The following is a 26,407-nucleotide window of genomic DNA, read 5'->3' as shown; positions in this document are numbered from 1 at the left end:
TGTGTTCATTTTTATATATGCTTTATTCCCGTAACAGGGATAAAATTCCAAATCACTTTTCCTCTGTCCATTTGAACCATCCAGACAAGGCTTTTGCATCATTGATACAATCTTAATGTTTGATTTACAGACTGCATACTGCATAGACACACTATATGACAAGTTTCTCAGAAGCGATACCATCCTTTCGTTATACATTGGTGAGTGAGGATTTAACTCTGCCTCGCAGAGCAAAATCCTGATTGCCCAACATAAATCTAATACATGACTTGGAGAGTAAAAACTGCAGGAGAGCCTGACTGAGCATCCTTTGAAAGTAGGCATGGGATTTTTAAGCTACAGCATGTGCATATACTACATATATATATGTCTATAGTACATATACATATGTATATTTCATATATGCACAACAATTTCCAAGACAGCTATAAATTTCCACATGCATTAAACTATCTAAAAACATAGAAATAGGCAAGTGTAATAAGTGGAATTTTCTTAAATTATATTTGAACAATAAACAGCAAGAGTAATACTGCAAAGTACCGCTCTATTCTCATTTATATCTACAATAAAATTCTATGAACAGTTGTCTCCCAAAACATACCCCAATAAAATAAAATAAAAAAGGTAACACCCAGTGTCCTATATTTGTATATTTATGGTCAGTTAAAAAAAAAAGAAGTAAAAGAAAGACAAGAATAAAAGAGCCCCACTCAGAGGTGCATATTTACATTCTTCAAACTGTAGCGGTGAAAAATAATTCTATTAAGTGCAGGACATTCCTAGTGTTGCAGTAGTGACATTTTTAATAAGTCTTCATGAAAACATTTCTTTTGTCTTAACAGTGATGCATTCCAGGACTATGTGACAATTCTATCTTCCCCTTCACTTGCAGCCCGTGGTAGAGTCTGGATTGAAAAGCTCCTTGTATAATGGAGGAAACAGTGTATTCACTATATCTGGATGAGATTGCTTAAATACCTGCAGTTTCTCTCCATGCAAGTTGCAAAGTGCAGTAATGGTTGGTATCTTGGCTACTAACTGTAAGGGAAAAAAAAGAGCAAGAAAGTGTTTAGAAGAAAGCAGGGTTTCCAGAATGAACAGAGGTAGCATCCTGCTGGGTGGAAGAGTAACTGAGAACAGCGAAACCTGTTTAAAATGACCACCCCAACTGGCAATATCAAATTGTCTAGAAGAAACTGTCTTTTAATTAAAGGCCAAACACAATTGTCCTAGAAACCTTGGTGTTACTTTAAAGTGGCCATTTAAGAAATAGGGCTGCATATTGGAGGTGGTCCTTAATGAAGTCTCATTCCCATAATAGCACCAAATAAAACCACTAATGGTTGGAGTGAAAAAGAAGGAAATAAGATAGGGTAGCAGGGAAAAGAATAGCAACTCTCTTTCTTTTCCCTAGAAAAACTAAGCATATAGCTTGCTACTGTTAACTGAATCAAAATACCACTACATAAACCTATAGAATTTCCTGTGGAAAGTAACATATTTTTGGTCTAGCAGCAGATTTTTGTGCAGTTACATGAGGAGCCTACCTAATTAAAATGTCTCCATTTCCTCTGAATTTACAATTTATGTAATGCATGCAACACATTTCATAGTCCTTCCTCTGGCAAAACTCTGACTGAAATTAATGGGAGGTTTTTTATTTATTTATTTTGTTTTATTTATTTATTTACCAGGACTGCAGTATTAGGCCTTGCTTTTCTGATGACAGTTTCAATATCTTTTTTACAGTGGTACATATTTTTGACAGATATGAAATCTCTAAAAATTACAAAATAAGTATCCTTGTGATCCTTACAGTGGACATGAAAAAAGCAGAGGGCCAGATGCACTATGCACTCTCCATTTGATATTCTAGAACAATGCGCCTACACTTTCCCCCAGTGTTAGCAGATATGTGTATAGGAACATTTCAGTAAGAAGCCTTACCAACCCAATTGACAAAGCTATTGTCATAGTTCTACTGAAATCTGGAAGGGACCATCCTCACTTCAAGTCTTACAAATTTTATTTCTCTTTTAAACAATTACAATTACAGCAACTCAGAAGCAAAATAGTTTGGCCAATAGAATAAAGAATAAATACCAGATTTATTCAGAATGATCTATGGCTGTGAACTGTCAGGGATAACTCAATGCTATGTTCCCCTTATGTGATTACAAATTCCAGAATTTATTACCCCCTCAGTCGAACAACTGAAACAAAATATTATAAAATGGTAACACTTTCTTTCTTACCCTTATTCAGTGGGGAAATATATTAAGACTGAGCTTGCTTTCTGAATTCTTATATTAATATCTTCCAGAGTCTTCTGACTCTCATTCTCAGTGAATTCTTTAAAAAAAAAGATTACATTTTGAATACTGCATTAGATAATCTGGTAATGACTAAATTACCACTTCACCTTTGGCAGCACTATTGCTGTTCCTCCACTTTGAAATCATTCTCTATCAAAGCCTTACTTTGGTTATCAAATATATAAGAAGAATTATAATAGAATTGCTATGTACATGTTGGCAACACTCCTGAATCTTAGGAACACTTGTTCCGTTAATATAGTCATGAACTAGCATGTTCAAAGGATCTACCTTTGCCAAGGTCTCATCATCAAGATGGTTCTTCTGAATCACATGTTGAAGTGCAAAATAAATCTTTTCCTGAAGTTTCTGGACCTTTCTTGGTTCTATTAGCCAGGCTCGATCTGACAAAGAAGAAAGGCAAGGGCTAAAGCCAACAAGAACAAGGAAAGAAGGCTCATCCACACATAGGCACCACATACCACGCTGACAAGGGTTAATAATAATTGCATTATGCTGAGGGACTGCTATGCTATTAACACATGATTTCAGAGGCAGAATATTATGAACTATTATAAGATCACCTGGGAGCTCAAGTCATGGACATGAAGTACATCTTGCTACCAATGCACTGCCTTTACATGTTTGAACTTGACTATGTGGACTTTAAAAAAAGGACAAACGAGAGAAAGATGTGACAAAATGGACAAACTCCTGCAAAAAAATTAAACAAGGTCCAAGCAATTCATTTATTCTCTGTTGTTTTTTGGTTCATATTTCTCTATTTCATATCTCACAGGTGAAATACAAGTAATGCTATCTGAGCGTCTATTGAGTACAGAAAGAATAAACAAACTGATCAAAGTAGTCACACCGCTTTGACAGTAATAAAATATAACAATTTAAAAATTAAAAATTAAATAAACTAGAGTCTCAACTGGGCTAACATTTTGAGACCAACATTTAAGTCTGAATGAACAGAAATAGTTTCCTTGAAAAGAGTTTCTTAATGCTTTAGATGAATTTTTTTGTTGCAACATCTTGAAGTGCAATTATTTAAAAAATGCACTTCTTTTTAAATGGCAGCAGATAAACTCTAAATTATCTGGGAGAATATGTCTACAGAAATAGCTGCTTGGAAGCTATCTTGCTTGTACTGAAGTCAAAGGCAAAACTCCCCCTGATTTCAGTGAAAGATGAGGATCTATATTCTCCCAACTCATGGCTTCCTGAAACAACCATATGGCAAGTAGTGCAGCAGATCTTAATTCAATTCTGAGTCCATTAATACAATGCATTTACTCTACCAGTAAACTTTTTTTGTTATCATGCTGCAAATCTCTCTCTCTCTCTCTCTGTCTATTCAGACTGAATCTTAGAAATAGTTTTTGGGTTTCCATCAGGAAATGAAAAATCCTATCTTAGTGCAGAAGATGAATTTTACAGGAAGAGCCAGGAGGTGCAGAAGAGCCCTTCCCCCATTCAGATGCTTATTTTTTTTAATTAGAGGCAGAAGTGAAGTAATGGCACCAATTGGATTATTGTAAACTAACCATTAATATAATTTATCATACAGGCCAGATAATAGTGATGTTTCAACATATAATTAACAGGATACTATCATTTTGTCAGGTCCTGTGTGAGGAGAAGTGCATGAAAAGGGTGTAGCATGAAAATATTGCTGTTTGGAACACACTAGTCTGAGCCTTTGCTGAAAAGAGACAGAGCTGAGGTCTCCAGACACTGAACAGATGCTCAGAGAAAGGAACCTTGTTAGAAAGATAAAGAATCTTGTTCACATAAGGTAAGCAACTGGATTCAGTAACAGCAGTAGCAGCAGTAACAAGATTAGCTAATAGCTTACATAACACCTGCCTAAGTGAGCATACAGTAATATTCAGACTTCATATACTAAGTGTTAAATTTTATGCTGTCATAAAAACATGCACTCTAGTGGATTTAAACCAAGGCCCAGTGTGGCAGACTGGAGCAAAACAGATTTATCACAGAGGGATATTCCCTAAGGATTTCTCTCTCAATAATAAGCATGGGTTTAAAAATGAATCAGCGTTGTTGGTACAGTCTTTGTGAATTACATTTCGGTGTCTAATACTACAAATTAGGGCTGTTACGCATAAAGCATAACAGTTGTTAAGTTCATGACAAAGAAAATGTCATAGTTGTACATGGTGTTTCAACCCATCTGTCTGTTATATCACCCCTCCCCATACATAAACACACACACTGCAGAAAGAAGTGGCACATACTGTTCACTTTGAGATTTGTTTCTTTGTGATGTGGGAGAGAAAAATCGAATGCAAGTGTCTTTATGTCTGTGTGCAGGAAAGACCCATTCAGGAGATGAAAGGTAGAACGATGGGACATTACAGTAGCTAATCTTGTGTCTCTGAAGAGCAGACTGAAATTCCGAGTTGGAGCACAGTGAATATGAGTTTGATAGTTGCTCCTGTTTATTTAAAGGACGCAACTCCCAAACAGCTTGCTATACCCAGCCATTTCTGGTCCAGAGAGGCACAGCACTTGAGTACTGTAGTAGGACTGTTGTATAGCAGGACTGAATGCACTAGCAAAGTTAACGGGGAAGCTTTCAGAACACTTGCTTGCAGTTTAATTGTCTCAAAGTCAGGGCTGAGTCACCCACTTTTTTGAGCACTAAATGCATCCACAAATGGTTTAGAAAAAATAGAAATGAGCAAGGGATTCTCAGTCGACAGCAAATACTGGTATCAAGTAGAAACATTTGGTACTTTCCAAACTATGGGGTATTTAGAGGACCACAGGGATGAATCAGTATTTTGATATCTATGTACCATCTCCCTGCAGCTTAGCACATCTCATAAAAGGCTGCATCAAAAGCAACTAAAGTTAATGGGAATCTTTCCATTACTTCAGCGGGGTTTGGATCAGGCCTAAAGCAGGTGCCATAGTCTTAGAATTATCGGTAGTGTTTTGTTATCAAACCTTGCTGGCTGCCTGTGGAAGTAATTTGCTCTTCCTTCCTGTATTACCTGAGGCATAACATTGGGTAGAAATTTGATTTCACTGAAGTTTCTCTAGCTCCCAAACACATTCAACTGCTGCATTTGCCACACCTTTTCTACGGATGTGCTGTACTAGCCTGATCCAAAGCCAACAGAAATTAATGGAAAGTTTCCCATTGATTTAAATATGCCTTGGATCAGATCCTATATTTCCAAGTCACTGTTGTAAGACATCAAATTGGAACACAACTCTCAATGAAGATTTAAATACAAAGACACAGGGATTCCACCTCTGCACATTGTGAAGGTTTTGTAATATAAAACAAAGCTCGGTTGGAGAAGTATGATTCTGCTCACAGCTCTGCTGCTGTCCTTTCTCCTGTGGCTGAGGAACTTTCCCGCCAAGAAAACATCCTGGAAAAGCAGCTTTGCATCCAGTGACGCCATCTAAGAAGCTAATGGTACTAACCTGCAGCAAGTACTCACTGGATCATCCCTTCCAACACTGAGCAAACTGTTACAGAACACAAAATCTCCTGTAGAAATAACAAGGACCAGAATCCTTGCAGCACATGTTATTATGAAGATATCAAGCGTGTTGACACCATCTGTGCTGGTCTAATTGTATCTAAATTAATCTCCTCCACAGATGTGACAAAGGGCAGAGCAACCTAGAGGAGGCCAGGAGCAGAATTGTGTGAATTGTGTGTGTGTGTGTCTGTGTAGGGGGAATTTATAGGCATGAAGGAGTTAGGCACACAATATCCATTAACGTTCAGTGGGCAAGTGCTTTTCCCTAAGGTGCTTTTTAAAACTTGTCCACTAGATTCAGCTTGTGATCTGATCCAATCACCCATGGTCCAAACCCTATTTTTTCTGCTTTTCCATCGACATTCATGCAGCCAGTGTGTTTTCAAACACATAGGTGTGACTATGGGTATTTTGTGCAAATGAGCATATTCCCATGACAATAAATGTATTTCTGACTGGCCCTTGTATAGGTGCACAGTATGGGGAAGGCCCTTGCCCTGCTTGCTCCCATCCCACATGAGAAGCCAGTCACAGTCCCATCCTTATACTCTACCAAAGGCAGAGCGTGTTCCCTTATACCAACCATGAGAGTGCCTGCTGCCTCAGAGTGGGAAGGAAGGAGCTGAGGTCCGGTGCTTCCTGGAATTCAAGAAGGAATATGCCTCCCTGAGGCACAATATCTCTCAGAGGTCCACCTGGGGAAATGCTGTTCTGCCCCACTTGCAATCGGTACCTATGCCTATCACACACAATCTGGCCCCCTATCTCTTTCTAGTGTTCCTATTTTTCTTCTTTCATCTTATGACAGTGCTGTTGAATGTTGAAGAGACAATACTTGGCTCAGATCCAGCCAGTTATTTTTCTATCATTCAATTCAGGTTCTGAACAGCTGGCCAGAATGTTTTGGATAACAGGCAGGTCATAAATCTGCCTACCTGTGGCTCTTTAGGCTGGTGTAGCCATATTTTGTTCTGAGCCTATTTCCAGTAGGTTAACTGCTGTCGATATAATGTATTAAAGAAAACTTTAGAGAATAATCCAGACAATTCTTCAATTACTTAATGTGCCAGTTTGAGTAGGAACAACAGCTGTTTATGCAGGCAAAAAAATATGAACAAGGATGCAGTGAAAAAGAGGATTCATCAAAATACTTGGAGATAACTACCTGGTGATATCAGAACAGCAGACGAAAACAATGCAATCTCTTCCTCAGTCAGCTGTAAGGAACATAAATTCTTTGCAAAGTCAAACGCTTCATTCACCAGATCATCAGAACCTACAGATCACAGAGAACAAAGTCAATGCTAGAAATTTATCAGCTCCTTAACCTGCCTTGAAAAACTGCTTGTTTTGATGTCAAGAGTGTGTGTGTGTGTGTGTGCGCGTCTGAGTGAGAGAAAGAAAGAGTGCAAGTGAGTGAGCAAGTGTTCTGGTTAGGTCAGCGCTTTCATTGATTACTGAATTTGCACTCACATGGAAAGTGAGGCTATTTAAAAAGTAGCATTTGCAGTTGCATATCACTAAAACTTTCAATGAATCCCAGTAAAACATGTGAAACACTCTGTCTCTGAAAACTCCAAAGAAAAATCAAGAAAAAAAATGTCTTTTGCAATGTCATTCAGAGATGTTAGCCAAGAATTTTCTTTCTCGTTATGAAAGAAAATCTTGTTTTTGAAACTAAAATGACATCTACAAAAGGAATCTGACTAATACAGAACAGTCATCTCCTACAACATCCCATCAGATACCAATATAAGATAGCCTTCTTAGAAGTTTGGAGAAAAACATGCTATGGGACAAAGAAAATCAGCTAAACATACATGGAATGTTTATATATGATGTATATATTAGCAATGAGCTAAATATATACTAAATACTACCAATATTGAAACCTTCATTGGCTTTGGTCCTGATTGCCGAATGATTAACAGGTTAATTATTCTCACAACCAGAACACTGACATCATTTATAAGGTAACACTACGAGCAAGGTAGCAGTCATCATGCATGTTACATATAGTGATGAGGAATGAAACAGTTGCTCTACCAAAGGAATCAGAATGAACCTGAGCTGCGCCTGAATCTTTCTCAAGGTTCAGAGTATTCTCTGAATACTTGGTGCGCCCCTCATGACCTTTGTGGGATCCATGCATCCATCCATCTACCTAAGCCACGAGGCCAAAAATAGACTTCATCCACTTACCCCTTCTGCAACATTCACCTTCCTTCCACACAGGTTTCAATTTCGAAAGCATTCTTTTGGCTGATATTACGCACCAGTGCAAATGTCAAGCACAAATGAGGTTGGGATCACTATAGGCCAAATTCTGAAATCTTCATTCATATTTTACTCAGTCCTTATGTGGCACACTGCCAAAGTGTATTTTGCAAACCTCCCATTGCTCCTTTTCTACTAGAGGAAAACAGCCTACTACTGTTAGCAGCTAATGGAGTTACTTTGTTAGCTTAAATGGCAGTTCTCTGTTCTTCGGTGCTAAAGGTAAAGGATTCAAAAGCTGCTAATGACTTTTTGTTGGGAGGGTGGTTACATTTAGAAAAGTAAATCTCCCACTCACTCCAGAATTTGGCTCATTGTACTGGCTGAAAATAAAAAAGGCAAACCTACCCAAAGCTTTGAACATTTGCATTCCTCCATACTTTCCTTCAAACAGAACAGTGTTGTTGAGTGGGTTGAAGGCACGGCACATTCTCACCAAAACCACTTCCAAGCAGCCTGTTGGACAAGGAAAGAGTATGAAAACTACACACACTTCGTTACTGGGATGTTTCAAGGCACTTTTGAAAGCAGGATGTATTAAATTTCAAAAAAGTTTCTTAGCAAAATACCAATGAACAGAAACAACCTTGGGCACAAATGGTGGGATTTACCAGGGAGGGGCATTCACAACACCCTGCTTAGCAGCCCCCTAACCCTGTAGGTGCCTAAAATCCCTAAGGCCCAGATCCACAGAGGTATTCATGTTTCTAACTTCCACTGGGTTCAATAGAAGTTAGGAGCCTAAATATCTTTGTAGATCTGGGCCTAGGTGCCTAAGTTTCCACTACTGAAGTCCCCAGGGTGCCTAAATGTCAGCAGTGGGGCATGTGCACACCTGCCTAAACCCTGACACTGCACAGCAGTTTGGTGTCTAACTCATGCCTAAACCCCAGATGGGATTAAAAACCTAGGTATTCCCCCACCTATTTGGGGTATTGATGTGGTAGACGTGCTCAGAGCATGTTGAAACTCACACAAAACAGCAGGAGGAGGATGTTGTGCCCCTCCTTATAACCTTTAGCCCTCCCCCAGGGCATTGGAGACCCAGGTTCAATTTCCCCCTCTACCTAGTGTGGCGGAGGGATTTGAACTTGGGTTTCCCATCTCTCAGAAAAAATGCCCTTACCCCAGGGCTATGGGATATTGTGGAACAGGCCTCTCTCAGTCTCTCTTGTTGAAGCTGTTCCACTTTGTTTCCCAGGCTCCATTCCTGCAATGCCAGTTCATATTTAATTATTTGTAAACAGTTGATCAACTTCAACAGGAGAGATTTAGAGAGCCCTACCCCATAATATACCATAGCCCAGTGGCTGGAGCACACCCCTGTTAAACTCCCTTCTTCATATCAGGCAGAAGTGGAGTTGAACGCAGGGCTTCCCATCCCAGATGAATACTCTAAGCCAGGGGTCGGCAACGTTTGGCACACGGCTCGCCAGGGTAAGCACCCTGGCGGGCCGGGCCAGTTTATTTACCTGCTGACGCGGCAGGTTCGGCCGATCGCGGCCCCCACTGGCCGCGGTTCGCCATCCCGGGCCAATGGGGGCGGCGAGAAGCGGCGTGGGCGAGCGATGTGCTGGCCGCGGCTTCCCGCCGCCCCCATTGGCCCGGGACGGCGAACCGCGGCCAGTGGGGGCCGCGATCGGTCGAACCTGCCGCGTCAGCAGGTAAATAAACTGGCCCGGCCCGCCAGGGTGCTTACCCTGGCGAGTCGCGTGCCAAACGTTGCCGACCCCTGCTCTAAGCCCTGGGCTAAAAGTTGTAATGGTGGTTTCTTCTACCACCACTACACCTTCACAAGTGCCAGAAAAAAAATCCATTTTCAGATTTTGTTTCGTTTGACCTGAAATAGAATTTTTTGATGCACTGATATTTTTCAATTTTTTTTTAATGTTTTGATTTTCAGAAATGTCAGCGAACTGAAAAATCCATTATTTGCCCAGCTCTACCTAAAAGTTAGGTGCTGCAATATGGAGTGTTGCAGCATCTGTCCCCCTTGTGAATCCCACCCAAACACCACAACACAACCTACACATTTGATGGTCCTTGGGGCTGGCTGAATTGGTTACTCACAAGACAGCGAGATCTCCTCTGCAGCTGTGGGATCTGAGTAGGAGACAACTTACCCTCCAATCTCTGCCTCTGGCACTAACCAGAGAGGGAAGCAATTCACGATCCAGTCCCATTTCCCTGCAGTTTAGGGCTCCACTTTTGCTAAGGACAATGCAAATTGCCAGGCCATCCCTAATTTCAGTAGTAGAGCTGGTCAAACATTTTCTGATGACAAGCTGTTTTTTTAAAGGGTTTCATTAAACATTTTTTACAATGAAAGGTTTTGAAAAAGCATCCCCAAATTTTTCTATGAAAATAAAAAAATTAGGAAAACACCCCAACATTTTTTCCTGCAATTTTTGAAGTTTTTCCATTTAGAAATTATGGGGGTTTCCACACTTTCTGATAGTTTTCCAATGTTTGCTAGTTTGAAAACTGTAACAAAGGGTTTTCTGAGAGTAAATTAGCTTAAAAATGGAAGTTCTACTTTTAAATGTAAAAAGTGTCCCCCCCCCTCACTTTTCCACACTGTTTCCTTGATGTTTTCAGTTGGAAAACGGTAAGAAAGTGTGAAACATAGGTTTCCCTCTCTTTCTCATAATGGAAAAAGAGGGGAAACAGTCAGAGGGTGTGGAATGTGAGGGGGGAAATAACACTTTGTCACATTTTTAAACTCTACCACAGGGAAACCAGAATTTCCTCACAGGAAAAATTCAAAGGGGGATTTTTATAGGAAACTGTGGGAAAAATCCCAGAATTCTGGCTAGCTCTGCTCAATATTAGCAGCATGAGGGGCAGTGAAACCTTAGCAGTTTATACACTCTGCAGCTAATTAGGGTTCTCTTACAATACATTTTATGTCCAAATGTCATTGAATCTTTTTTTGAAGCGCTACTGTTTCTTTTGCTTTACCAGCCAAATGAATAAGGTTGTTTAATGCAGAAACTGAAATGTTAATAATGATATTATTAATTATTCTCATGCTAAGATCCTTCTTTTCCAGGGGATCTTCTGTATTCCTGTTGGAGCCCTACTGGTCCTCTTATTTTTCTGCAGTTTGCATCTGCCTCCAACATCTTGGTCCCATATTACAGCCACATCCTTCTGAGCAAAGACTGGATCACACTCTTTCTTTCAGAATTGCCTGAGAGTTCTCTATTGAAAGACACAAGGCACTTCTCTAGCTCAAAGAAACTGTCTCATGCTACATCCCAGCCTCTGCCAGATCCAGGGACCAGGATAGTACAGGGTAATGTAGTTAATAACCAGTAGCAGCTTGTTTGATAATACCATTTTGTCCTACTGAGTGACATGGAGTTATTGCAAGGTCACAATTCCTAACAACTAAATGTCATCAGAGTGCATCTTAAAATGATTATTCTAAAAGAATGGCAGGAATTGCTGTGTGACATGACAGAAAAACTACCCCTCCCCCCACATACACCACAATGCACACACACACAACAGTGTCAATGCATGCTGCCACAATCCAACCACGCTCACTCCAGTATTAATTATTGCCAGCAGGGATTTCTCTTACTAAGTACTGACATAAGATTATAGGTATTGCTGTAGCATCATTAAAATGATTAGAGTTGACTAGAGAGGCAGGGTCCAGTTAGCGTGGATTTGATTCACTAAAATCAAGTGGCCGTTTTAGGGGCAGCAGTTGGTGATTCAACCAGCTCAGCTCAATAATACCTTACACTGCGTGTCAAACTGTGGCTTCTGCAATTAACAGTAAGTTTTTCTGTAAATGAAAAGCACAATTGACTTTAGAGGGAATGGGATCTGAAGACATGAATGTTATCAGGAGCGCCGCCAGCTTTTCTGCTGCCCTAGGCGGCGGAAGGTCCCACCCTGAAATGCCGCCCCCCACAGAGGCAGCGGAAGGTCCCGCCGCCGAAATACCGCCGCGGTCGCCGCCCCACAAATTGTAGTGCCCTAGGCGACCGCCTAGGTCGCCTAATGGGTTGCGCCGGCCCTGAATGTTATTAACGCAGAAGATCATGTAGGGTTTACGTGTGTGGGGAGGGAAGGTTGTGATGGGGAGAAGTAAGGTTATTTGAAGAGAGAATGACTGACTAAACCACTCACCTGATTTAAGGAGTAGAATTTGATCATTTTGACAGAGCTCCATGAAGCCTGTTATCCGCTTTGCAAACTCCACTACGTACTGAATAGCATGAGTGATCTGGATGGCACACTGCTGCCACAATGCTTCTCTTGCCTTCCAAAGGAAATATGCAATAAAAAATAAAGCAGTAAGCAAACATAATGTTCAGAGGCAAAACAACACAATGCTGTGTCACACAAAGTGTGTAATTTAGATTTTATAATAGAACTGGTAGCGCCACTTACAATCAAGGTTGCCTGACTCTTCTCATTATAAGACCCTATTTTCAGTTGCTTATAACGTTGCTAAACTTTAACTGTTTGGGCTGAAATTTTCCATGCTGGGTGTCTGCCTCTGGCTGAAAATGGTTTGGAAAAATTCAGCCAAATCATGTCAGGCATTTACAAGAACAAGGCTAGTGACAAATACATTGTTTTGCTCACGTAAAATTTCTTTTTACACCCTAAGCTTTAGTGCCTCCATGCTTTGGAGGAAGGACTTGAAATCTGGTACTTTTGACAATCTCACTGTGCCTCAGTTCCTCATCTATACAATGGGGATAACACCCCCTCACCTGACAGGGATGTTGTGAAAATAAATTCATTAATATATGTGAAGCCCTCTGAGACTATAGTGAGGAGAACCATAGAAAAGCTCATGAAGAAATTAATAGTTCTCTTTTCAGAGCAAGGTTTGGCTAGAGTGCAGTAAACAAGATGTGGGCTGCACATTGAACGAGGAGGAGAAAAGAAAATATTGAATAGATGCTCATTTAGAAAGCACTGTCATTCTGTGCACTGGATTTGTCAAGCTCCTGTGGAAAGAAATAGTATTTGAGCATGTAGGTAAAGACTGTATCGTAATAAAGTCATACAAGGGAGGGAGGTGAATTAAGATTGCACAGACTTAAAGCTAGCATTTCCTAACTTTTGAGTGCTTGACTTGGCAACCTTTGTAATGTTTAAACATAGTTTTTTGTGTAATATATATATGGGCTAGATTTAAAAAAGTAACAGAGGAGTGGTGATGTTGACTGTTGCCACACCTATCTTTCAGGTGCCTAGAAAATCCCTGGGGTTCACAAAGCCTGAGTTCAGCAGTTAGTCTCCTTATATAATGAACAGGGGGAGTTAGGCGCCTCAGAGTGGAATTCTTGACTAAGCTAGCCAATGGGAGGTGCCTAGCCAAGGGATGTGTGCTAAGCCCTGCCCCTCTCTTGGAGATAGGAGCCTCCCTCTGTTTGAGATTCTCAGTCTCCCCTTTCAAAGCTATTGCATTGTGGATGCATAATGAAGGAATCATGGGGGCAGAGAGGATAGAAAGCGCAAAAGCACTAGAATGACTCTGTAGCCTGCTGGTTAGAGTAATCATGTGTGAGAGACCCAGGATCCAGTCCCCCTGCTCTAATGACTTTTTAAATTGTTTATCCACAGTGGAACAGCTTCAGCATGAGAGACTGAAGAAGCCCTACATCAGAATATCCTATAGCCTACTGTTTAGAGCAGACACCAGAGAGATGACAGGCCCCTGTTCAAATGCCTTCTATTCCTCAGGTGGAGGGGGGAGTTGAATTGGGGGTTCTGTGAAGCCTAATAGGGCCTGATTCTGGGATTTAGGCACCTAAAGTGGCAGTTAGGTGCCTAAGTCCTTTTATGAATCTATCTATCTATCTATCTCTTTCTAGAGATAGATATAAATTAATGACAACTAGGCAATGTAAATATGCAAATATATTGCTAGCAAAGGAAATAGACTAATGCTATTTAGTCATCTTGTTGAACATTTCTGCTGGGTTCAAAAACCTTTTCAAAACCACTGAAGTGTAATTACAGTCAGAACAATGACCGCATAAAATTGGGACCTTCTTGTTCAATTTATCACCTTTGTGTGTGTATATGTGCGCACACAAATGTATCTTTGGACTACATCTGCCACAGGTGAGTTTCAACTTCGATCATCACTGGGGAGCCAACAGAGCAAACTGAACTCTATTCTGCTTTGTCTAAATTCTGATTGCTGAATCATTATTATTGGTGAAAATGAAAGAAAGCAGAACTCAGCTTGATTTCCACTGCCTAGGCTGAATTTGAAGAGCTGCAAGTGGGAGAAATATTCTGAACGAATTTGATATAGGAATCATAGGGGGAGAATAAATATACAACCAAATGAAGTCATTTTTACAGCCACTTTTCAACAGTATTACCACACTTTACAGAGTGTGTTAAATTCTGCATTATCTACTGTCGACAGGTGATGGACATTTACTTTCCTTACAATAAAAAACATTCATTTTTCCACATGAAAATGGGGACAGTTTTAACAGTTGTCATAAATATGTTAAACAAATCTATTTTCTGTTTTGAAAAAACTCTTCCAACATATGGAGTCCAATCCTGCTCCCATTGAAATCAACTGGAGTTTTGGGAAAAGATCAGGCCCATGGAAACAAATAATTAATATGGGAGGCTGATTTTATCACCATTTCCTTTGCCCTGACATTATGCTACTAGCAAACACACAAACAAGCTGTTATTTCTATTTTAAAATGCCATTCTCACATCTTCAGTTGCCAAGTTCTTCTAATATCAAACTGCTATTTCCCACCCAAAGGTTTAAAGCTTAACTTGGTATTGATCAACAAGTCCTTGCCAAATATACTGCACTGAATTGCAAGGAGACGGCGAAGCAAGAGAAGGAGTGGTAGGGTATTGTACCTTGCTCTGGTATACTTTAATTTCTTCATATGTGTGGGTCTGCCATGCTAGCTGGTGTAGTTCATCCATTGTATATTGACACGTCTCCAAATGGGACTTAATGATATTCTGTGCAATTCGATCTAAGAAATGGGGGGAAAGCAGAAAGTCATAATGAATAGTAATCTGCAATAGCAAAATTTTGAAGACATCAATGTTGGGGGGGATGATCAGTAGATAACAGTATATTTTATGGCATAGGAGACTGGACAATGTCACATTTATCAATGTGAAATGTTTTCGTATTTATCTAGTTATTGTTTGCGCTGTGGAAATGTTCCTTATTAAATCCAAAGCCACAGGAAATTTGCTTGGTTGTGGATTACAAAATTAAAAATAGCCAGCCTTTGGGTGAAAATATACCCAGTTAAAATTGAAAATGAAAGTTTTATCTGTATCTGGATAGGCACACATTTTTAGAAACCCAGGATGGTATTTTCAAATGGATTTTGAAATGGAGCAGCAGCAGCAAAACCTCATACACAAATGACAATGTATTCCTCAGAAAGAGGCAGTACATTCAAGGTGCTGTAGCCAGACTTGGGCATGGGAGCGAGGAGGACCAGGAACAGCATAGCTTCTTCATCATTGTCTACATCACTCTCAATCTCTCTTGTTGCAGCTGTTCCACTTGGTCTAAATAATTAATTATTCACTGGAGCAGGGACTGAAATCCAGGTGTTCTCCCTCCCAGATGAGTTCCCTAACCACCAGGCTACAGAGTCATTTTCTCACTCTCTCTCTGGCCCAATTAATATATAATTATTTATACAAAGTGGAACAACTGCAACAAGAGAGATTAAGAGAGACCCCACACCTCAATGGTTTGATGGCTAGCACACTCATATGGAAGGGAGGAGATTTGGGTTCAAGTCCCTGCTCTGAAGCAAGGATTTGAACCTAGGTCTCCCATTTAACAGGTGAGCATCCTAACCACTGGGTTGTTAGGGGATAGGGAGTTAGGGGATAGGGAGCCACAACCACTTTGTGAATGGTGCTTAACTCCCCCTGTGACTCTAATCCCAAAATCAAAATATTTCATTTTGAGGTTTCCTTTTTTTAAATGGAAGCAATTCACCAAAATCAACATGAACTCACAAATATGATTTGGTCAATGTGAATTTGTATGTTGCTGTGAAAAAGAGTTGCAGCCAAAATCTTTTACCCAGATCTAGTAATAACAACAAAAGGGCACATTAGTGACTGCGTAGGGTCTATACCATATTATTGTCCAGGAGGGAGAGGTGGAACCTTTGTCCCAGGGTACCAGGCTGCCCTATTTTGTGTCACGAATAACCTACTGTATATCTGGTCATGCTCGGAGAAAGGGATGAAAAAGAAAAGCCTGGGAAGGGAGTAGAGAAGATACAGGAAAGTAAGAGAACGACAGCAGATAAGTCAGGGACTTGGGCTAAAATCATCATACAGATTAACGGCAGGTCTCAATGCACCCATCTCTTGTACATACTATGAGTGGAAGGGAAACCACTTTCCTCCACTTAAATCTGTCATGGCAAAAGCAGTAGTTTTACTAGCATGAAGTGATCTGGGTGCCTAGCAGCTGTGGAGTGGGTTAAAGCAGACCGTCAGTCCTGGCTTGTTCAGGTAGTGTTCTGGGGGAGAGGAGGTGGATCCCATTTATAGTTTTAGAAGGAAACCATATGAAAATTGACTTGTTATCATGATTTTACCCAGAAATTAGACAAAGCCTAGCAGGCTCAATTTAAATATTTCAGGTTAATTCAATCTCCAAATTCAAATTATAACTGAGTGGAAAAAAAATTCTCCTCTTATTTACATGTGTAATTCAGAGCTACTTCACTGACTTCAGCTGAGTTACTGTGGATTTACACTGGATCAAAGCAGAATCCAGCACAAGAACATTTATCATTTCCCAAGAAATTGCACAGTCCATTTGCTGTTGCTGTACAACCAAGATGTTAGAAAAAATTTCACATACTCTTTGGTCAGGTTCAACAATGAATTAATCTAATATAAATTAAACTTAAAAATAAACCAGACTAGAATTACTTACTCATGTCTATAATATGTTTATAACATTTACTAATCATTTAACTCTTTCTAAACCACTTTTAAATGGAGAGTCAATAAACAGTTTGACCATTATATAAAATATATAAATGTGTGTGTATACAATATGTATAATACTTATACATAATATATGTGCTTGTATTTTACACACACACACACACACACACACACACACACACACACACACACACACACACACACACACACACACACACACACACACAACTTAATAAACAAGATGCTAAAAGATTCCTACATGCCACATGGAAAAAATAGCTCCATGAACAAGGAGGCCCAGTTCTGTCCAACCACTGGGCAGTATACAGTGTAAGACAGGGAAGAATTTGCCCCAAATTTCTGGTTTCATGTTAAAATGATGTTAACTTAGCTGAAGCAAGACTATGAAAATAAGAATTTATAAAATATGCCTCCCAAAATCTCCAGGGCATTTTTCAGGACTGAAAATTATTTGCTAAGGGTGTGGCAAGCGCTAAAGATTTTATTGTCTCTTCCCCTCTCTTAAGGGAATCAGAGAAGGTTGATTCTTTTTTTTAAAAAAAGTGATTCAAAGAAAACAATTTTATAATTTTTATAATAACACAAATCTGAAAGATTGCTCTGCTCATAAATAATCTCAAAGCACAACCATGTAAAAATGCTTTAGATTATGGTTAAAAAGAATCCCAAATGGAGTTATCACTAAAAACTAGCAGGCTTCCATTTAATCCTTATTTAACTCACTCAAATATATCTCTGTGTTGCAGCAGATGCAGTCCAGGCTAAAAGATCAATCACTGAATTTAAACTCCAGCAATGTCTGGATGTGATGGGGGTGAGTTAAGGAGGGAGTTTCAGCCTGAACTCTGAACTTTCCTAACTCCTATGAATATATGTTCAGCCCTTGTTGTCATTAAGATATAACACTGAATACATTAATATTAAGGTAATGAGAATGAAGTATATGATGTTTGCTGGAAACATATTGAACCATAGCACACCTGACTGCAGAAATTAAGCTCAAGCTGAAGGGAGTGTTTACGCTGAGGAGGATTTAACCAGATGGAACTGAAGTGCAGTCATAGGAACTTTTATGTTTTTTTTAATCAAAATATCTGATAATGGAAAAATAATTTAAACTTGCATTGCATTTTTCCAGACTATGTTGCAAACCATGTTTTAGCCTCATGCTCTTGGGACTCGTATATTCATTTCCTTTCTACTGATTCCAGATCCTTGCTTACAGTTTCATCGATTCTTCCTACCCCACCCTCCACCTTTCTTTACATGAAGCAAGAATTATTCATACTCTTGATATAAAGAAAATAAAAGACCATATTACTGCATAGCTGGTAGAGGAGGTAGCTTATTGTTTTTCAGTCAGAACGAGGCACACTGAAGGTGAACAATGTGAAAATAATATACACATGCTTTAGCATAACTTGCCTTGAAATACACTTGATTGTTACAGCTAACTTATGGTACCCACTCACATCACTGCTCTCTTATTCTTGTAGTTCCTATTTATGTATTTACTTAGGACGAGCTGGTTCTGCTGCAGATCATATGCTCTTCAATATTTTGTAGGGCTGGCATCCAAGCGATAGCTCTATACAGCTGTACACAGAATTGTTTCCCATATACTAATTGTTTCTTGAGCTGATGTTAAAACCCATCTAGGTGTATGAAGGCCTAGGGGCTAGTACCAGCAGAAGTAGCAGCAGCTCTGCATGCTGCCTTCCAAAATGAACCAGGTGCAAAGACAGACTTGAAATTCTTGTGCTGCAGGCCAGCTAAGTCTGAGTGTATCATGGAAAGGATATGCTTGGTCTCTAGGGAAAGGAGCCTGACAGCTCATTCTGTTGGCTGATTAAAAAGATGCATAAGCATCAGAAGAGACTGCTTGCCTGCTTTCAGAGATGGCAGTCATGAAAAGGAAAAGGGGATTAGTGTTAAAATGGCAAGCGTTGGGCTGATGGGTCTTGCACAAGCTATTGACAAGAGAGAGATGAAAAGTAAAAGTATGGGCTTTCTGAGGGACAAGCAAAATAAGATACTTCAGGTAAAAAGAGCAAAGGGTACAGAATATCTTCTTGTCACAACACTCTAAGGGCATTACATCTTTCTGGGCATTTTTGGTGTCTTTGCCTTTTAGCAGGTCAGTCAGGGGAGCCTCAATTGATGCAATGTTGGGGCTGAACTGGAGATAATATCCTGCCAGGTCAGTAAGTGGCATGTCTGTCTTATGATCTGGGGTGTAGGGTATGAGTTTAATGTATGGATTTTATCTAGCATAGGTATTTGGGGGCCTCTACTTACCTCATTATCCTTTGTACCAGTGGAATGGTGGAGTCTCCCATCAAAAAGACAAAAACCAACTGTTTCAGCAGTGCTGAGAAATAGAGATGCTCATATAGCAGACATGATAGCTCAGTATGAAACAAACAGAGCTGGTCGTAAAATGGGGGGAAGGGTCTAGTGGAAAATATCAACTTTTTGACAAAAAAAATCAAACTGAAATATTTTAGCCAAAAATAAACATAGTTCAATGCAATAATGCTGCCACAGTGCCTCATGAGAGTCGTGGTTTGGGGGCTTCATCTTTCCATTCTCCTCTATACGCTAGTCTCCCTGGTCAGACTACATCTCCCATGATTCACTCTGGGTTCCCCTTGTTGAGAAGGTCCCAAATTATTATGAATTGCTGTGATTGATTTGAATGAATGTGATAAGCATGAGTTTTGTATGACTTGGTATGCCTAAACTTTCTAGAGGATTCTGGGAGCAGAATTCTCTCAGCATTAGATGAATGACGTGGAAAACTGCTGGAGGTGCTGAAACTGCACTTAAATGGTTAATAATGGCTCAATGGGCATCTATGTTTCAATACCGAACTTTGGAATATATCAGCAGAGAACCAGCTCACAAGGTAAAAAAACACATAAAATCATGATATCGGTGGGCTTGGTGCTCGCTGACATGGGACAAAATGACCCTTTTTGGATAACATCACGCTAAGAGCTTAAGTGAATGATTGATGAGAGGGTAAACGTTGATTGAGCTTTGGTCTGGGTTTGTTCTGCAGCCCCTCCTTCCAAAATATTAATTAGAGAAAACCAGTGATAAACGCCCAAGAGGCATATTTCTGGGACATGTGACTCCTTTGAGAACAAAAAGGTATAAATGCTAAACAAAGTAAATTAGTTAAGTTAGTTCCCCAATTAACATCTGAAGACGTTCAAGACTGTGAGACGGAAGTCCTCAGGGTGACCTAGACCCTGCTTTGAGGGACATTTAACAGGCCAAGTACCTAAAAGTGGAAAGAAGAGAAGAAAAGAAGTCTCCATCTAGAATTGGTAGATATATCTGTCTTGTTTGCTAATCAGGATACTGTGTAAGGCCAACATAGTTACTGAGGGTTTATGCTTGGGGAGCTAAGGCTTATAGGAAAAGACGTGCACTGTGTAACCTTAACTACTTGTGTGATTCTTTCTCAAATAAATTACTGTGCATTAAGCATATGGGTTTCTGAATTCTCACTGGGATTGGTAACATCCGCCCAGCCGTGGGCCATTAAAGATCCATTTCAACATTGGTAGCAGAGGGTGGTTTACTGTGCTAGTGGGAAAAGTCGATTGTTTCTGAACTGGTAAGCCAAGCTAAAAGGAACAATATATTGTCTTAAAGCATTTTATGGTGATGGGGAACCGGGGAAATATATCTTGGAACCAGAATATTCTGGCAAGGCAAATTAAAATATTATTTTGAGACATTGTTTGATGCGAGGGAAGCAGGGATTAAATACAACTTGGAACCAGTATATTGAGAGATAGAGAAACACACAAGTACAGAGGGTTGCATCAGTGTCATCTTAAAGCCAATGATGTTCCACAAGTGCAAGCAAGGCGGGTTTACCTCAGAAGACAAGGGGGATGCCCCGAAGCCTCTGGGTATGGTGGAAAAGTGTTTACTAAGACAGGCATGTGAAAGTTTGGAGTCAGATTCATGTCTGTGTGATGCAGTCCCCACACTGCATGAGAAAGGTTTGGACAATTTGTTGTTGGGGTATCAAAAAGGGTTACACTCCCAAGAAAGCCCGAACATCAGCACAAGTCATCTGTGCTATGTATCATGCTGTGAATAAGCTTGTAAAGGAGCAAGATGTTTTGGAATGTCAGCAAGAAAGTTTAGAACAGGAATTGGAAAAACTAAAATTGCAAAATGAAAACCTGAAATGGGACCTGCAAACTGCTGTAGCACAGAATGTAACTAAGGCTCAGCAGATAACGGCTTTAACCAATATATGTCAAGACTTAGAGGAAAGAATTAATATACAGGTGGAAGAGGAAGAGGAGCCCCTTCCAGGATCTCTGGTAATCCAGCCAGTAGTGGTAGTGCAAATGCCTCAGCCTCCACAGCAAATACAAGAAGAAGTAATTCGTTCTCTGACTGAAACTGAAAAACAGACACTGGATAAACAATTGGGTTATTTGACTAAGAAAACGTGTTTGTCTTGGCTGTTGGGATACATGATTAGAAAGCATCTAGATCTTAGAGATTTAAGAGAATTGATAATAACATATGCTGGCCCTATAGAAGGAACGACATTGCTGGCAGAAATTGAGGCAGAATTAAGCAAAGATAGCACAGACGGTGCTATCCCGAAGGTAGCCTGATATTTTCTGACCCCCTCTGAATTAAGGAGATAAGTTTTGTTGATGCATCAGGAGGAAGGGGAATCTGTTATGGTTATTGTACTAGATTGTTTTTGGTATGCTCTCTGGCTGGAATTGAGGAAAAACAGGTGACAGATTTAATATCTTGGATGGATTTAGGGCAAGCAGAAAGGGTAGTAAGTGGAACAAGTAGTTGTCCTCAGAGAATGGTTGGTGAGACTTCCTATAGTAATCAAGAAGGCTCCAACCATGCTCCCACCATCCAACCATGCTGACTTGGGACGTGATAGTTGCAATGAAATAGGACAAGGCAGAGAACGGTATAGTAGAAGACGTGGAGTGTCTAGAAGGGGATTATTGTGAGCACAGGTATGGGCACAACTTGAGGAAAGGAGTGCAGATATGGTTTGTTTGGATAGGCAACCTTTGGAGACTTTGAAGTGATTTGATGGCAAGAGCTAGATCACAGTCTAAGGAGGAGCTAAGGCTGGTGAGACCGGGGTAGCAGGCATAGGAACCCTTTATGGTTTGTTATTCCAGGAATTAGCTCAGATGAACGTGGTGACTCCCTGTAAGGGCGGCTCTACATTTCAGTAAAGGTGCCTCTCCCTTAGCAACCCCGGTCCCCAAGGTTGGATATTAGTGGCCAAATTACAGCCCCACATAACTGGTAGACATATAATGGTTGCTAGCATTAACTGACACAGGAGCAGAGGCAACTTCAATTAAGTCAGTGCAGGAGGATGTGCACAGAGAACAAATCATTCCTTTGTTTGGATTCCACAGCAAAGAAGTAAAAGGGACCTTATTAATACATCTGCCATGTATTAGTATAGGATAGTAGGTCAGACTAAATTTTAAACAGATACAGTGGTTTGTAACAGCATGACTGAGGAAGCTATATTGGAAGTAGATGTGATACAACAGGACTTAATTTGGCAGGAGGCTGTTTGTGGGGAAAAAAGAGAGAGACTGAACGAGTGGATTATTTCAGAAGGATTAAGAAAGTGGGCCTGCAAGGCTATGACAGCTATGGCACTGCCAGACAATAAGGGAATGAGGGAATGTCCTGTGGTTTGGGCTAGAAAAGAAATCTGAATGTGAAGACGTAGATGCAGCAGTGGAAATGGCTTTACACATTTTTCCACCAACTCCTCAGTATTCCCATCCAGCAGAAGCAGTTCCACATATAGAAGAACTGTTACAGGATTTGAAAGCATAGGGGGTAGTAGGAAAATGTCAAAGTTATTACAACTCCCCAATCTAGTCTGTATGGAAACTGAATGGCAAATGGCATCCCACAATTGATTACAGAAAAATTAATAAACCTATAGTACCTATGGTCCTAATTGTAGCCCACCTTCCAATTTTAATGGCCGGAGTAGTGGCAATGGCTAAATGGTTCTTTATGCTGAACATTGCTAATTGCTTCTTTGCTATTCCATTAGCCTCTTTAAATTAATAACAGACTAAGTTATGAAAACTCCTGAGTTCCTGTTAACACCAAAGAAACAAATGCCTGAGTGAATACAAAAGAAGATCTGGGTGGCAAATTTGGTGCAAACAGTTAAAAACATTTGGACAGGGGAAAAAAATCAATGCAGAAAAAAAAAAAAGACCAGAAGGAACAACTGAAATATCAATGAAAAATAGAGGACAAGATGATGCTTAAAGAACTGGTAAATAAAGGTAAAATAAAACCTATATAAAAGGAACTCTTTCCAGTTAAGTATGTGGCCAGTCCCGGAGCAGTTTTAGTTACCACTTTGGATGGAAATGTGTGAAGATATTCTGATCAAATCAAATTATACTTGCCAACAGACTAGATATAACAATTATCAGAAATGAATGCACAGTATGTACTAACCTATAAGGCCCGGTCAGAGGCCTTTGCTTTTTGTTTGCTTATATTTTTGCAGGTTAACCTATGACTTTATTGAAGCAAGAAGAATGCTGTGACATTTGCTTTGTTTTGTTGCTTCTGGGCTTGTTTTCTATGTGATTGCTGCACCTGTTTGTGCCATAGGACCCTATCCAAAGAATAAGCCAGAAGAGTTTTAAGTTACTCAAATTTTAATACAATGATCATCCTTATTAGGGGCACAAATATAAGAATATAAGAATGGCCATACTGGGATCAGACCGAGGGGCCATCTAGCCCAATATTCTGTTTTCCGACAGTGGCCAATGCCAGGTGCTTCAAAGAGAATGAATGGCAATCATCAAGTGATCCAACTTTTGTTGCTCATTTCCAGCTTCTGGCAAACAGAGGCTAGGGACACCAACCCATCCCATCCTGGCTAATAGCCATTAGGACCTATCCTCCATAAATTTATTTGGTTCTTTCTTTTTTTAAATTTTTTTTGTTATAGTCTTGGCCTTCACAGTGTCCTTCAGCAAGAAGTTCCATAGGTTAACTATGTGAAGAAAATATTTCCTTTTATTTTAAACCTGCTGCTTATTAATTTTATTTAGTACCCCTAGTTCCTGTGTTATAAGAAAAAGTAAATAACACTTTCTTATTTACTTTCTTGACACTAGTCATGAATTTATGGATCTCTATCGTATTCCCTCCTTAGTCATCTCTTTTCCAAGTTGAAGAGTCCAAGTCTTATTAATCTCTTCTCATGTGAAGTTGTTCCGGACCCCTGATCATTTTTGTTTTTTTTCTGTGTCTTTTCCAATTCCAATACATCTTATTGAAGATGGGGCATACCCTGGATTTATATGAAAATACGAAAGGGATAAATAATAAAACAGAAAATACTTTCCTAATAATTCCCAATATTCTGTTAGCTTTTTTTGGCGGCTGCTGCTCATTGGGTGGATGTTTTCAGAAAACTATCAACAATGGTTCTAAGATTTGTTTCTTGGACGGTGGCAACTGATTTGAACCCCCATTATTTTGTGTAATTGGGATAATGTTTTCCAATGTGCATTATTTTGCATTTATGAACATTGATTTTCATTTGCCATTTTCTTGCCCAGTCACCCAGTTTTGTAAAATCTGTTTGTAACTTTTTGCAATCTGCTTTGAACTTTATTATTTTGAGTAGTTGTGTATCATCTGCAAATTCTGCCATCTCGCTGTTTACCCCTCCCCCCCCCAGATCATTTATAAATATGTTTAACAGTACTGGTCCCAGTACAGATCCCTGGACACTACTATTTACCTCTCTCTGTTCTAAAGAATGACCATTTATTTGTTGCAAAACCTCCTTTAATAACACCGTAATCTGGGACAGTTCCTCAGATTAACTGTGATCACCCAGCGGCCTCACTGATTGTTTAACACAGAGGTGGACAAACTACGCCCCCCCCCCCTCCGGCCGCGCTGCGGGCCGCATGCCGCCCCCCTCCACTCCTCCGGCTGCGCCCCCCTGCTCCTCCGGCCGCGCCTGCCGCCCCCCCATGGCTGCCGGCCGTGCTGCGGGCAGCCAGCCTGCGCCCCCCCTAGCTCCTCCGGCCACTTTTGGAAAGGCGGGGGAAGCGGCTGCTTCCCCTGCACCCCGCTAGCTATGCTACTGCGGCCCCTCCCCCGCTGTTTCCCCTCCCCCACAGCCTCAGCTCACTGCGCTGCCGGCGCAATGCTCTGGGCAGCGGGGCTGTGAGCTCCTGGGGCAGTGCAGCTGCAGAGCCCAGCCTGACCCAGTGCTCTGTGCTGCGCGGTGTGTGGCTGGCTCCAGGTGGGCGGCGTGGCTGTAGTGCCGCCAGCCACTGGTGCCCCAGGCAGCACGTTAAGGGGTCAGGGAGCAGGGGGAGTTGGATAGAGGGCAGGGGAGTTCGGGGTGTGGATAGGGGTCAGGGCGGTCAGAGGGCAGGGAACAGGGGGGTTGAATGGGTGCAGGGGTCCCGGAGGCAGTCAGGAAGTAGGGGGGTTTGATGGGTCGGCAGGGGGCAGTCAGGGGCAGGGGTTCCGGAGGCGGTCAGGGGACAGGGAGCAGGGGGCGTTGAATAGACGGCAGGGGAATTCGAGGTGGTGGTTGGGGGCGGGGGTGTGGATAGGGGTCGGTGCGGTCAAAGGGCAGGGAGAAGGGGGAGTGGATGGGGCAGAGGTCCCAGGGGGGCCATCAGGGAATGGGGGGGTCGGATGGGACAGGAGTCCCGGGGGGGGGGGGCTGTCAGGGGTCAAGAAGCAGGAGACGGGGATAGAGGGCAGGATCCAGGCCATGCCTGGCTGTTTGGGGAGGCACAGCCTCCCTTAACCGGCCCTCCATACAATTTCCGAAACGTGATGCGGCCCTCAGGCCAAAAAGTTTGCCCGGCCCTGATTTAGCAGGTGTGTAGAAAATAAAACAAACCTACCGATAAAAGTATTCAGTTACCCTGTTTAAACCCTTAACAGACCGAAGAAATAGAAAAAATCCCCAAACCTGAAAGTAGCCTCCAGGGTTAATTCTCCGAGGGAAGGAAAAGTTCCGAAAGAGCTTTTGGAAAGTCTAAATTCCAATACTGGGGTAGATAACAGTACAGATTTGATCAAAATCCTAGCCAAAGTAAACCTTACTGTGGGAAACAACTTGGAACCAATCCCTGCAAAAGTGCTGTACAGAAGTACAATCAGCACATGCTGGGAAGCAAGGAGAAAGAATGGATCAAGAAATGGGATACCCTGTATTGGAACTAAGTGAACTCC

The 26,407-nt window shown here is 40.9% G+C and overlaps 1 protein-coding gene across 1 annotated transcript in view; it reads right to left on the bottom strand.

Moving 5' to 3' along the window:
* Positions 1-885: 885 nt before the first annotated feature.
* The window catches only part of RORB (RAR related orphan receptor B), a 59,681-nt gene continuing 34,159 nt past the window's right edge, over positions 886-26,407 (bottom strand). Inside the window, exons 4-9 of the mRNA XM_065406253.1 lie at positions 15,008-15,129; positions 12,275-12,407; positions 8,477-8,584; positions 7,017-7,127; positions 2,610-2,722; positions 886-1,041 (exon numbers count right to left, since the gene is read on the bottom strand). Of these exons, the coding sequence (XP_065262325.1) occupies positions 886-1,041; positions 2,610-2,722; positions 7,017-7,127; positions 8,477-8,584; positions 12,275-12,407; positions 15,008-15,129 (743 nt within the window). The remainder of the gene's footprint in view (positions 1,042-2,609; positions 2,723-7,016; positions 7,128-8,476; positions 8,585-12,274; positions 12,408-15,007; positions 15,130-26,407) is intronic.

This window comes from Emys orbicularis, chromosome 6, assembly GCF_028017835.1.
Source record: "Emys orbicularis isolate rEmyOrb1 chromosome 6, rEmyOrb1.hap1, whole genome shotgun sequence".
NCBI classification, from domain to species: Eukaryota; Metazoa; Chordata; order Testudines; family Emydidae; genus Emys; species Emys orbicularis.
This window is presented reverse-complemented; position numbering and strand designations above follow the sequence as displayed.